The sequence below is a fragment of the Herpailurus yagouaroundi genome, unplaced genomic scaffold, assembly GCF_014898765.1.
Source record: "Herpailurus yagouaroundi ecotype Mexico unplaced genomic scaffold, PumYag 250, whole genome shotgun sequence".
Classification (NCBI taxonomy): Eukaryota; Metazoa; Chordata; class Mammalia; order Carnivora; family Felidae; genus Herpailurus; species Herpailurus yagouaroundi.
In genome coordinates, this window is record NW_024412467.1 from 871,144 (window position 1) to 885,691 (window position 14,548).

Here is a 14,548-nt window from a genome sequence, read left to right on the forward strand (position 1 = left end):
GTTATAATGGCTACCTTGGAACATAGATCTTTGTAATGCCTTGGTACTATTTTCTTTTTCTTTTTTCTTTTCGTAGTTTTTTTTTTTTTTTAAGTTTTATTTATTTATTTTTGACACAGAGAGAGAGTGGGAAGGAAGGAGAGAGAGGAAGAAAGAGAATCTCAAGCTGATAGGACAGAGCCTGATGTGGGTCTCAAACTCACACACCATGAGATCATGACCTGAGCAGAATCCGAGCGTCCGACGCTTAACTGACCGAGCCGCCCCGGGGCACCCACTTGGTACCATTTTCTTATTTAGCCTTTAATTATCTGGTTTTTCAGGTTTTGGTAGTATCCCTTAACTCTCACCTGCCATTAATACAATAACCAGTTAGGTTATATTAGTTTTTTGTTTCTTTTCCTAGTTTTTAGTTGAATTTCGTCTATTTTACTAGAATGTGAAATATTTAATAAGACTGCTAATTCAGCAACACTTTACCACTTTTGTCATTGTGGTAAAGTTTTGTGGCATTGTTTTTTGTGTTTTTTTTGTTTTTTCTTTAATGTTTGTTTATTTTGAGAGAGATCGAGTACATGCTCCCAAGCAGGGGAGGGGCAGAGAGAGGGAGAGAGAGAATCCCAAGCAGGCTCCGAGCTGTCCGTGCAGAGCCCGACGCGGGGCTCAGTCCCACAAGCCATGAGATCATGACCTGAGCCGGAATCCAGTAGGATGCTTATTCTAAGACTGAGCCACCCAGGGGCCCCTAGATGGTATTTTTATTTTCCTTTTTTCTAAAAAACTTTTTCCATCATCTTGGAGGACCTTACATTCCTCTCTGCTCCTTTTCTCCTTCACGGTGCAGCCCAGAAGGTTCCTGTCCTTTCCGTTTTACTTTCCTGAAGGATCGCCACCCTGGGACTGCCTCTCAGTGTGTGCAGGCTGAGTCCCTTCCTTCTGTCCTGCTCTGATCAGAGCTCGAAGAAAACATTTTCTACTTGGAGTGAGTTGTGTCCGTGATAGACCGGTTCCAGCACCCCGGCCGGCCCGAAGCCTGCGTCTTCAGCCGGCCCTGCTCTCCTCGCCCTGCTGCCCTGGCCCTGCTCCCCTCGGCCCTGCCTCCCCTGGCCCTGCTTCTCTTGGGCCTGCTCCCCTCATCCTGGCTCTGCTCCCCTCAGCCCTGCTCCACTCGGTGGCTTGCCGCTGAGAGCTCACCCGAGGCATTTGGGGAAGGGGTGTGTTTGTTCGGCGCATTTGTTCTTGTCCTTACAGAGCTAGAGGCATGCCGGGGCGGTGTGGGTGTGCGTGTGGGTGTCTGCAGCACCGATACCCCCTCTCTAACTCTCTTTTCTTCCCGTGTTCTGTGTAGTTCTTCCAGAAGTATTCTGTTCTTTTTCCATCTTTAATCCGTTTTCTGCCCCTCGACCGAACTTAGCATGAAGCCCTTGTCATGGAAGCGCGTAGGTTTTTCTGAAAAATCTAGTTGAACTATGACCTACGGCTTCCCTGACCTCTCGTTTTGGCCCGTGTGGAGTTCAGGCCGGGGGCCGCTAAAGGGAACAACAGCAACAACAACGACATCAGCATCAACAGAAATTGGGTTGTGCTTGAAGTTCCCGTCTTTCCTGACCTGCGTGCCGTTTCCTTTCCAGAGTCCTCGGGTAGCTGGCCTGTGCTTCCTGTCTAGGTTTCACGAAGATTCCGAGGGGGGCCGAGGATGGCCTGTGTTTACCCCGTCTTACCTGGAGCCAGAGCCAGGAAATAGGTCGTCCACGTGGTGGAAGCTCTGGACGAGTGTCACGCGGAGCCTCTGCCCGGCCCGTGTGTTGTCTGGGTCTGAGCACTTCCGCTCTGGCTTCTGATCCCTGGTGGCAGCAGGACCCTCGAGGGACCTGAAGCCTCAGTGGCCCGGAAATGGCAGGTGCAGGCTGCTGAGGGAAGGAGTCGGGGACCGGCCTGGACACTCTAACTCTCGTGCCCGTCAAGTGCCCGTCATTGGCCGCCTCCTGAGTTGCGTGCGGCTGAAACAGAAGGCGGCTAGGGCCGGTGTAGACTCTCGATGCCCCAGAGCCTGAGGCCTGCCCGCAGCACCGAGTAAAGTTGGGCCTTGTTGCTGTGCAGGTTGTCCCCACGGCTGCGGATGGGGCGGCCTGCGTTCCTGCGGCCAGGGTGTCACCTTTGCGTGTGTCTCTCCTGAGATTTGGCCTTGGGGGCCCTTCCCCTCCGTGTCAGAACCCCGAGGAGGACGTAGATTATGCAGATGGTTTTCAGATTCTTGTCCCCTTTCTAGAGAGCCACATGGGATGGGTTAGGACGATTCATCTCTTAGGACTCAGTGTAAGGGCTTGTGGGAGAACACCCTTAAGTTTTCTTAAGGAAACTTTACCCATTTTCGGAGTCGTCGAGTGAAACGCTCTAGGGCCAAGTCCACTCGCTTGTGACCGTCCCTGTCATACCCTCATGTCTTACAGAAGGCCGGCTGCCGAGAGAGACCAGATTCGCGGGGCCAGGAAGCCAGGTGCTCTCCCAGCTAGCTCCCAGGTAAGCCGCCGTGTCTAGGCCTCAGCAACGTGCGTCCTGTCTCCGGGACTGAGCCCGGGCACAGCGACACTCGGCCCCCTTCCTTTCCCGCGAGGACACAACAGTTACGGGGGGGACGGGGGGGAGGCAGGGGGAGTGGTACACGTACCGGAGGTGCCTGGTAAGCACCTGCCATGTGCACGGGAGAAAGCGCACACACGACACCCAGACATCCTTGTCGTGCTTCAGCCAGAGGCCTCAACGACCCGAGTACATCACGTATCAGAAGATGGCAGACGCGGTGGAGAAAAGCAAAAAAGGGGTTGGGAAGCCGGGAGCATGTGGGCAGCTCCCTGTTTTAAACGCGGGGGTCGGGAGAGGCCTCCTGGGAAAGAGACGTTTGAAGAAACAGAGGAATTGAGAGGGCGCCGGGCACACCCCTGGAGGAAGAGAGCTAGGGACCAGACCGGGAGGGGCAGAGGCCCTGGGGAGCATGGGTGAGGACAGCCCGGAGGCCATGTGGCCAGGTGGGGACGTGCGATGGGGACGCGCAGGGAGCAGGCCGGTGAGAGAGCAGGTGGGGGAGGCCGCGGGGTCAGGAGAGCCTCAGGCTGTTCTTCGGGGGCACAGAGGACTTGCCCTGTTGTCTGGGCTTTTTCTTTGTTTGTATCTTTTCAGAGAGAGTGTGAAAGGAGAGGGGCAGACAGGGAGAGAGAGTCCCAAGCAGGCTCCGCCGGGCTTGATCTCAAGACGCTGGGATCAGGACCCCGAGTCATGACCTGAGCTGAAACCAAGAGTCAGAGGCTTAACCGACCGAGCCCCCCAGGCGCCCCCACATTCTGTTGTTTTAACACGAGTTCCGCTGGCCGCGGAGTGGAGAGTCTGAGTGTAGGAGGTGGTGACGGGAGGGTGGCCTGAGTTCTGGGGCTACCGTGACGAAGTGCCACAGACTGAGTGGTGTAAAGAGCAAATTTATTTTCTCCCGGTTCTGGAGGCTGACGGTCCAAGATCAAAGCGTCAGGCTTGGTTTCTTCCGAGACGTCTCCTTGGCTCGCGGCCGGAGAGAGAGGCAGTTGGGTTCTCGTTCTGAGAATGGAGCCAGCGAGTCTGCTGATGGCTCCGTTGTGGGGTGTGAGGGAGAAGGTCACAGGAGGGCTCCAAGGCTTTGGCCGAGGACCTGAAAGAACAGGAACGGAGATCGGGTGGCCGGGGGCGGAGGAGGCCGGGTCTGTGCGCCACCGCCCCGCCTGTGCCGAACTTGTCTTTGCCGGTCAGTAAGGCAGGAGCAGACACGAGGCGTTTCGTTGCAAACCCTGGTGAATAAGAAGCGTCCTTTGTGACACTTCAGGCTTTGGGGGTCGACGATGGCAGCCCCAGGCTACTTGGTGCTTCGTGCGCTGTGTGTTGTTGTTGTTGGTAGTTTCTGGATCACTCTTTCCGAAGAGGCCCCCGGTCCCTCAGTGACCGCGGTAAGTGTCCCGCTGCAGACACCCGCTTAGCGCTCCGAGACGCGCGCAGGAGTCAACGAGGTGACCTCTGGCGCTCGGCGCGCCGGTAAATAATAGGAGTATTCATTCTCTCGTGAGGACAGAAATGGGCTCACTTTGAAGATATTTTACTGGGTGGCAGAGGTCCATTTGATGGATCAGGTTGGTGACCTTGTTCCCTAGGGTACCCATCATCAAACGATCTGGGAGTGTAAGGAATTCTTAACGCTACCGCGAGAGTCATCTGGAACTTGTAGTTTGGACCCCCAAAAATGTCACGTCTGGAACGGCTTTGACGATCACGGTGACATGATAGATTTTTTGAAATCGGAGGTGTATACTTAACCGTATTTAGCATAAGTGTGCTGTCTCTCGTTCCAGCTCACCTCCTTCCCCTGCTCCGAGCCGTTGACTTCACTGCTCTGGTAGCCGTGCGTCGCGTTTCTCTCTCATCCTGTCCTTCTGCCGTGGTTTCAGCATTACATTTCTTGTGGACCCGTGTCTGCACTCGAGAAACCGCACTCACTACTCCCACGCCATTCCGTTTTCTCTCATCCCCGAAACCTAAACATTAGAACTTTTTTGAGCTGACATTTGAAGCCGTGGTATTTCTTCTTATGTTTATGAATAACTTTTTTTTTTTTTTCTTCTATCACAACAGCCGTCTCCGTGCCCTGCACATGGAGAGCTTACCGAATTGTTGCAGGGAAATTGGAAAACTGATTAGCAGACTGATGACGCAGAAAGCCCTCCACCTTCTCGATCCTTTTGACTCCTTGTTTTGTCTGAATTCAGGTGGCCACTGCTGCTGCCGCTTCTGGAGCTGTTGTGTTTTGGGTTCTGGTCCGTTCCGCTTACTAGCGTGCTATACTCAACCCTCCTGCTGTTTTCATGTCACCTGAGTGTGCGGGTGCCCGGTCCTACGCGTCACAGCTGAGGAACCATGGACTCTGTCCCCAGAAGAGTGTACATACACCAAGTAACCTTTGCATCAGCGTTTTCGTAGGTTACTTTAGGTGTCTGTGGATGCAAAATAACTTCTGTTCTAGCTTTGAGCACCTATTATGCGCTACGAGGAGCTGTTCGGCCTCTTGATTATTCGGTTGAAGCGAGGGGAAGGGGAAGAACCCTGGTTTTGAGATCACCCAGGTTCGTAGCAGAAATAATCCTGACTGGTCTTTTCCTCCGATGTGTCACTGACCGGTTTCGTATTAGGAAAGAGGAAAACTAACCGGGGCGCCTGGGTGGCTCAGTCGGTTGAGCGTCCACCTTCGGCTCAGGTCATGATCTCCTGGTCCGTGAGTTCGAGCCTCGCGTCGGGCTCCGTGCTGACGGCTCGGAGCCTGGAGCCCGCTTCGGATTCCATGTCTCCCTCTCTCTCTGCCCCTCCCCTGCTCGAGCTCTGTCTCTCTGTCCCAAAAATAAATAAAAACATTAAAAAAAAATTTTTTTTTTCTTTAAGAAAAGAAAAGAGGAAAACTAACTGATTTCAACCCTTGTGAAAACTAGAGCACTTATGGACTCTGGTGGAGAATTTCTGTCTTTTTTGCAGTGATTTTTAACTTTGAACATTCTTTTCTTAGTCACAGGAATATAGGTAATGTTTCTTCTTTGTCTCACAGGGTTGAAAATACCAAGTAAGGAATTAGTGTATAGGATGCTGGAAACTTGTAGTGACAAACTGCTCACGACTGAAAGGCCTAGAACAGATGTATCTTTCAAGTTCTTACCAAGAAAACAGCTATGAAGAAAATGATGGGTCAGGAAGACCAGTGGAAGACTCCCTAGGAGAGAGCCATAGAAAATGTGCGCTTCGGAAGAGAGATATAACCAGAGAACTCAGAAAAGGAAAATATATCATGTATGCCCTCAGAAGGGTAAAAAGATTTTTATTCATGTGCATGAGATTACGCAAATAGATGATCAGCTATACCAGTGCCTTGAACGTGAGCAAAACTTGTGTGAACGCTTAGCTCTTATTATGTGTGAGAGATCCCACACTGGGGAGAAACCTTACAAATGTGATATGTGTGAGAAAACCTTCGTCCAAAGCTCAGAGCTGCTTTCACACCAGAGGGTCCACAATTACGAGAAACCTTATAAATGCAGCAAATGCGAGAAGAGCTTCTGGCATCACTTAGCCCTTTCGGGACACCAGAGGACACACGCAGGTAAAAAATTCTATACCTGTGACATCTGTGGCAAGAATTTCGGCCAGAGCTCCGACCTGCTTGTCCACCAGCGAAGCCATACGGGCGAGAAGCCGTATCTGTGTAGCGAGTGTGATAAATGCTTCAGTCGAAGCACGAACCTCATAAGGCACCGAAGAACTCACACGGGTGAGAAGCCGTTTAAGTGTCTGGAGTGTGAAAAGGCTTTTAGTGGGAAGTCAGACCTCATCAGCCACCAGAGAACTCATACTGGCGAAAGGCCCTATAAATGCAACAAGTGTGAGAAAAGTTACCGACACCGTTCAGCCTTCATTGTTCATAAAAGAGTTCACACTGGGGAGAAGCCCTATAAGTGTGGCGCCTGTGAGAAGTGCTTTGGCCAGAAATCAGACCTTATTGTACATCAGAGAGTCCATACGGGCGAGAAGCCGTATAAGTGCTTGGAGTGCATGAGAAGCTTTACGCGGAGTGCTAACCTGATCAGGCATCAGGCAACTCACACTCACACTTTCAAATGCCTCGAATATGAGAAAAGCTTCAGCTGTGGCTCAGACCTTATTGTGCATCAGAGAATTCACATGGACGAGAAACCACCCCAGTGGTCTACATGTGAGGGTGGCTTCCTCCTAGGCATGGACTTCGTGGCCCAACAGAAAATGCGAACTCAGACCGAAGAGCTGCGTTATAAGTACAGCGTGTGCGATAAAAGCTTCCACCAGAGCCCAGCCCTTCTGCAACATCAGACAATCCACATCGGTGAAAAACCGTATATCTGTAATATGGGTGACAAGGGTCTTGAGCTCAGCCCTCCCCATGCATCTGAAGCCTCACAGATGTCTTGATGAGACAAGGAGTTATAATCCCATAGAAGGTGTATGTACGTGTCCGAGAACTCCTAAGATAAAGGACTCTAGGCGAATCTCAGACTTTCCTCGGAGCTCAGACTTCCGTGGGGACCAGAGAATGCAACTGTGGGAAGTTGAGAAATGGTTTGCCCAGAGAGCTACCCTAGCAGGACACTTTTATCAGTCACTCGAGTGAGAAACCTTACAAATGCCCTGAGTTTTGGAAAACCCGTAGCCCAAGCTCATAGCTGATCACCCACGAGGGGATTCGTACAGGTGGGAGACCTTGCAAATGCAGTGAGTGTGAGAGAACTTTCTAGCGGTGCCCACCCCCCACCCCCCACCCCATCCCACGAGAATTCACACCAGAGGACTTTCTAAATGCCCTCCGTGTCAACAGAGCTTCAGACAGTACACACATCGCATCGGATGTCAGAAAGCCCACAGTGGGGAGAAGCCCCAGCAAGTGTGTAAAAAGCTTCTAACAGAACTGTGACTTTTTTTACTCTTCAGAGAAGCCATACTGGTGAAAGTGTGTCTATTTGTCTTGAATGTGGCAAATCCATTCATTGGGAGAGCCTCCTTGGGTTTGCACCAAAGAAACCCAATCTGAGGAAGGACCTTACAGAGTCTCTGAATGAGAAAAACTTCTGTCAGTGATCCGCTCTTGTGGTATCCTGGGGCACTCACTCAAGTGAAAAAGCCCCTGGAGTCTGAAAAAAGCCTTGTCAGAAACTCTCCTACCTTATCGGGTCCCAAAGAACGTACTCTGCAGAGAACTTTTTGCCAGTGAGAGATCGAATTGTGTGGACTGTGTACATATAATAGGTATGAAGAGAACTGTTCTCATAGTTAGTTGACCCATATGGTAGAGATGACTTTTAATGGAGTCAGTATGTAAACAGTTTTTAGATCCCCAGGAGCTCGTTCTGGGAGGAGTGAGGGCAGATCGTGGTAGGCCTCATGGGTAACTCAGGTAAAGATGCTTTTCTTTTATCTGAACCACTTAATGATTACTTTCGCTTTTTACAATTTGGAAATCCAATAAAGGAAAGGACCGTAACCTTGTGATAGAAGGTGTGACATGTGTTACTGTTGGGGGAAAGGATTGTATTGACTTTGCCTCTGTCCCTTTTTTATTCTTGACCAGAATGGGGACTAGCGTGTCGATAGTAGCCTGGGAAACCATTTGCTAGTAGTGAAAAGAACTGAACGGCCAGGGAGTAGTGACCCTAGATCGAAACTGTCCCCCCAGGTTCCTCCTTCGGAGGGCCAACCTCATAAAGAGGCAGAATAGTCAGCTTGTGTATTTTAGTGTGAGTTAAGGCATCCCCTCAAAAGTTTCCTTTCCCTGAAATACCTTTGAGATGATCGCTGGTTTTCGAAATCTCCGCTTTAGAGATTGATTTCTTTCCAACTCAGAAGTGCAAATTTCAGCAGAACCGTCATGACGTTGCTAGCGTGCACGTTGTTGGGACCTTCTCACGTCTCTTTCAGTGATGAGACCCGCTCTTCAGATCCTCGCAGGCTGATTAAGGGAAACCAAAAGAAAGGTTTAAGCCTGAGCAGGCACAGAAAAGAACACATAATGATGCATTATTAATGGAGGAGCTAAACTTCTTGATTCTGATTATCCCGACTCCAAAGCTGGTGTTCTTTTCACTCTGTTACCCTGCTGTTGATAGCAGATCAAGCCCCATAATGATACGCTTTTCGTTTATTTCGGTTCTGCCAAGAAAAGAAAATACTTTTTATTCCCAGGGAAAGGATTGCAGTCACCACAACACAAGGTATCTGTTCGGCTTGGAACGTAGGATTCTAAATGCTACAAGGGAAAAGTAGTGGGCAGATTCATCAGAGGTTTAAGGATGAGCACGTATCTGCAATTTACCAGGATGATTATGATTATCTTTAACATTCTCTAGAAATACTATAATTAATCCAGGGATTATTAACGGACAATTCTGAGGGGTTTTTTCCTTCTCTCAGATTAAAAGACATTTAATATAAATCCTTAAGATTCCTCCAGTATTTGGGACTATAGACTGGTGAGTCAGTATGTTGTTGCTAGTCTGGGTTCTCTGGTTTATTTTAACAAATCCCCGAACTCCAGAGAGTGTTGGCATTCGGACTCATGGGTGGCCAGTGGGGCTACCTTGTGTGTGGCTCTAAGCTTTGATCCTAATGACTGGTTGATGATCCTGATAATCTTAGGGTCAGTGGATAGAGCATATAGTGATAATAAGGAATCTGATTCTAGGGGATTTTTTGTTTGTGTTTTCGTTTTTGCTTTTTTGTTTTTTTGTGTTTGAAAACAATTGCTGGAAGTTTATTCGATCTGATGTGCTTTAGTAATTTTCATACACAGCTCTTACACCATGAAAAGTGGCCCAGTGTGACAAAACACGCAAGATGTATTTGTTTCTCTTCGGTGCAAATCATGCCCGTCACCAGTATATGTTTGACAGTTGTAATACTTAAAATAGTATTGGGCGTATGGCCTGGTGGTGATGACAGTTAGTCCGTGTGGCTACTTGTTAGTCATTAGAACTTGGAGAAGGGGACAGAGTTTGTATCGTCGCCAGGGCAGTGGCTCGCCCCTTCTTTCAACTAATCTTACCGGTAATTGTCTCTCGTCTTTAAGTAAGTTAAGGATGGACCATCCCTCAAAAGGAGAACATTAGGGGTATGAGACAGGTCTGAGGGTGAGGGCTTTTAACTGTGGGGAAAAGGTGTTGGTGTTGTTCGTAGAGCATAACCTGAGGTTGGAGAGGACCACTTGGGAGCCTGTAGCCAAAACTAGAGGGTAACTTCTGGGATGGATGGAGGTTCTCTTGAGACAGTGCCAAGCTAAATCTACCTCAGGTAAGTAGTTGGGGTACCTTTCAAGATTTCAGACCAAACGAGACACTTGTATTCAGTCAATGTATTCCTATGCTTTAATGTTTTTGTTTTCCCTTAATTCTTGAATAAACTTTTATTCTGAAAAACTCTGTTTTTGTCTCTGCTAAGAAAAGGCATTTCCCCTACACTTGGGTTAGAATAAAGCCGATCTGGAGGAATCCTTCCACAGTGGACACAGATCAGATCCTTGCAATGCCCACGTGAGTATCTTAGAACGTTGCCAGCTCTACCTCAATTAAATACGCAAAAACAAAGGACTCAGGTTGACATTCACATGGCCCTTCGGCCTGGTAGAGGCGATCAGGGCCATCAGAACAGCTCTAGAGTCCCAGGAGTTTTTGAGGCGAGAGCGGAGAAGTGAACGGAAACCTGGAAGGAGTATTGTCTCTGCTCTGCTGTGGATATCGGATCCTTCTGGAGCCTCTGCCGGGCATCACCTAAATAACACAGGAGGGTGTCACCGCTGAAACTGACCATATTTGGGGCTAAAATTCAGTAACAGCAAAACATCTGTTTATGTGAGTCACCTGCAACCTCAAAATCAAGACAAATTTTGAACTTGAAGTTTGAATTTAGAATCCGCCCGGGGCGCAGTTCTACCTCTCCGTGTCGTTGGGGTGGCACCGAGTTTCCCCCCCGTTGTCACGTGTGCCTCCGTTTGTATCTGTTTGCTCCCCTAATGGAATAGGTTTCGGGGTTTTAAGTGGCTTTTTCATTGTGAGGAAAGAAGAGGGAGGTATGACAGCCAGCGGGCGAAAAGGGGAAGGGAAAATGGCCCAGCTTCGGCTGGTTCTCCTTCTGGCTTCCGGGTAGAGAGGTGTGCCCCCAACAAGGCCTGCGGCCCTCCTGCTGCTCTGTCCCCGGCCGGCCGACATGCGGGTGGGCGGTGCTGAGACGAGCCTGGGGAAGCAGCCATTTCCCTTGCAAGTGACGGCGACAGAAGTGATGTCTCGGGAAGTGGAAGAGCCAAGGTGCGTCCCGGCGCCCGCAGAGGCCGTAAGTGTTTGTCGAAAATCGTTCTTTCTCCTTGAGGGAAAAAACAGCTTGTCGCGCAGTAGAAGCTTGCTCGTTTCATGCTCCAGGCGACAACTTTGGCCTCGCCTTCCAGTTGGACTCTAGAAGCAGTGGGGCAAGCTGAAAGCGGTTGACCCTTGCCGAGGCCGTCCTTCCGTCCTGTCCGGCAGGGGAACCTTGACGCGGAGGGGCTGCACCTGCTAAGGTCGAGTAACTGGCGGTTACGGTCTAGGGAGGAAAGGAGTGGACCCGTGGGGTAGCTCCTGTTTATTATGTTCCGTGCCCATTTTGAGAAATCTCCGCAGCCCTCGCGTACCTTAACTCCTGGCTCAGAAGGTTGCCTTAACATACCTGAAAACGAGGAGGAGCCTTTGTATGAAATCCTAAGTGGACCTTCCTGGTTGAATCCAGCCCCTGTTCTAAACGTCGGGGAGCCCCGACGTGCGGGCGGAGGACGTTGGAGCTGCTCGTGGTCGTTTTCGGGGGCGGCAAGGCCTTAGGGTTCGCCAGTGGGCGGTACAAACCCTGTGTTTCTGGCCGAGCGGGGGACTGACGGAGTTTGGAACAGTCGCCGCCGGCCTCCTCTGCCCTCCTCGGCGCCCCCATCGGATCACCTACAAGGAAAAAAATCTGGCAGTCAGGGCCCTCCTGACCGCTTCAACACAAATCTTTTTATCTATCTCGCCTTTCTTCTCCCAGAGGAATAAATGTGCTGACTCCTTTAACCTGCCCAGCCCATGCTGCCACCGCCTCTGGAACCTACTTCGTTTGTCTTTTCTGTAGGTGTTTAAAATTCATTTCCTTCATGGAGATTTTCCCTCATGTGTTCAAACATGTGCAGATGCCCTTTTGTACCCGGTTTAAAAAAGAAGAAAAGGTTTGGGTTGCCTTTAATCGGCTGGTGTTTTTTTTTTTTTTTCTTTCTTTTTCCCGTTCCAAAATTTACCAGCTTGAAGTCTATACTCCTTCCATTTCCAAGTGTTCATTTCCTATCATGCTACAATCTGCCTTCTCTCAATTTTCTACTTAGCTGCTTTCCCAAAGATCGCCGATCTTTCAGCCGAAGTGCAAGATGTGCGCTCCAGTACTGCAATTCATCCATCTGTCTCTTTTCTCGTCTCTAGCAACGGGGGAAGGCGTGGATTCCCACCCCGGCTTCCTTCCGGACGTCTGTTTTCCTCTCCCCACGCCCTCACGCCCCCCACGCCCTCTGGCCACGCCCCCAACCCTCTGGCCACGCCCCTGCCACCGAGCATCCGCGAGGGGATGCGCTGATTCCTCCCCGCCTCCCAGCGATTCTGTGGCGGGTGAGGAGGCTTCGTGTTGTCCCTGCCATCTAGGGCTTGTGGTTCGCATTTCTCCGTCCTCCTTTCGCGCTCCCCTCACTGCGGCCCCTCCACGCCTACTCCCTGTGTCCGTGTGTTGGGCCGAGTTATGTGTGCCTGAGTTCCTGTGTGTGTTTGTGTCTGAACCTGTGTCCCTGTGAATGGGGGTCTCCCGGGCTGGCCTGGCCGCAGCTCTGCAATGAGAACCACATGTATAAAATGTGTCGTGTGCTTCCGCTGAGTTCTGTGTGTATATATGATATGTTTAAAATCTTGTGCATTGTTTTGTCGGTGTTAACAGTGTAAATTAAATGGAAAACCACTGGAAGGTGTTCACTACACACACGGAAGAGATCAAGAGTTCCTTTTCCTCCAAAGACAGTAGATAAAGCAAAACGCAAAGTGCAGAAACAGATCTGCATTATATAGGAATTTACTGTACTTAAAAAGCGTCATTTTGGATTAGTGCAGAAAGGATGAGTCACTCAGTAAATGGTGTTAGATAAAAGCTTAGGAGAAAAAAATTAGATCCCTACCACCCTGAGTGCAAAAATAAAGTACAGGTAGGTTAAAAGATTGGAATTCTAAGCCAAACTCTACCATAATAAAACCAGATGGCCTTGAAGAAAGTCCCTTAACACCTCTGAACCTGAGTCTTCCACTCTCTAAAATAAGTATTTACACCATATATTTGCACTATTAAGGTAGCTAGCCACATGTAGCTATTGAGCACATAAAATTTTAGTCTAAATTGAGATCTGCTACACTTATATGATACACACTAGATTTGGAAGGGTTCGTGCAAAAAAGAGAATGTCAATTATCTCCTTAATAACATATCACTTTCATGTTAAATGGTATTTTGGATATATTGTGTTAAATAAGGTATATTACTCAAATTACACTTGTCTCTTTTTTCGTTTTCCTTTCATATGGCTACTAAAAAATTTTAAATTGCATATCAGTCTCACGTGATATTTCTTTTGAACAGTATCACCGTGTAGTATTTAAGGCCATCCCAAGCTTTGAAAGCCTGCCGTTAGTATTTTACAGTGATTCCTTCTATTTGTATGGTAAATTACATCTTCTAGAGCTGTTTTTTGATATATTGTCTCATACAGAGTTCCCAGGAACTCGGAGGATAACAGTGATTTCCCCAGTCTGCAGATGGCGAGGGAACTAAGCTTGTACTAAAGATCCGTATGATGGAATCAGAACTAGAACAGGTCCCTTCTCTGCTGGATTCTGTCACGTTCCATTTTATATCCATTTGTATGGAACTTGATGCTCACATTGGAGCTGCTTTGAATGTCTGTGGTCGTCGGAGGCTGGCTGCAGCAGGACTGTTGTGTGAGGGGTGCTGGTGTGGGTCCCTTCTTTTGACCTGCTGTTTGCCTCCCTCGTGGGGGAGGGGGGTGTGCAGTAAGCCTCAGAGTTAAAGATCACGCGGAAGGGAGCTTGCCTCTTCAGGTATGAACCTCCAGCTTCTGTAGGAACTAAAGAGAAGACCTAAAGAGGCAAAATCCCGGAGCAACAAAAATGAATCTTGAAAGAGGCCTATGTGAGTAAAGCAGCAGCTAGGGCCGCTCCACACAGGTTTCCTAACCCTCTGCTCTCTCTACGTGGAAGGTTCCACTGCCATACTTAGAAGAGATCAAGGGTTGTTTTTCCTCCAAAGGCTGTGGAATAAAAATTTCAAACAACAGATCAGTGATTTATATATAGCAAGGAATTTTTTTTTTTTTTTTTTTTTAAGTAGGCTCCTCACCCAGCACAGACCCCACTGGGGCTTGAATTCCCGACCCTGAGATCAAGACCTGAGCTGAGATCAAGAGTTGGAAGCTTAACCGACTGGGCCACCCAGGCGCCCCCGAAGTAGTTTTATCTTTTTTTTTTTAATTTATTTTTGGGACAGAGAGAGACAGAGCATGAACGGGGGAGGGGCAGAGAGAGAGGGAGACACAGAATCGGAAACAGGCTCCAGGCTCTGAGCCATCAGCCCAGAGCCTGACGCGGGGCTCGAACTCCCGGACCGCCAGATCCCGGACCGCGAGATCGTGACCTGGCTGAAGTCGGATGCTTAACCGACTGCGCCACCCAGGCGCCCCTACGTAGTTTATCTTTAAATTGGTATTTAAGTCATGGAGAAAAGGATCATTCATTTGAAATGTGCTTAACACATTGAGGGTTGGCGAAAAGGCATTAAATTCCCACCACACCCAATCTAAAAAAACGGTCTGGAGGGGTTTCATTAGAAAAAAACGTACTATTGGGGCGCCTGGGTGGCGCAGTCGGTTAAGCGT

General features: G+C 49.3%; 1 protein-coding gene across 5 annotated transcripts in view; it reads left to right on the forward strand.

The window, feature by feature from the left end:
- The window catches only part of ZNF322 (zinc finger protein 322), a 24,125-nt gene extending 14,129 nt beyond the window's left edge, over positions 1-9,996 (forward strand). For 4 of the 5 annotated variants that reach the window (XM_040460364.1, XM_040460363.1, XM_040460362.1 and 1 more), the window contains 2 exons: positions 2,451-2,520; positions 5,609-9,996. In XM_040460364.1, coding sequence (XP_040316298.1) covers positions 5,791-6,999 — 1,209 coding nt within the window. In that variant the 5' untranslated portion in view covers positions 2,451-2,520; positions 5,609-5,790 and the 3' untranslated portion in view covers positions 7,000-9,996. The remainder of the gene's footprint in view (positions 1-2,450; positions 2,521-5,608) is intronic. The other variant, XM_040460366.1, reaches the window with a different exon arrangement.
- Positions 9,997-14,548: the final 4,552 nt, after the last annotated feature.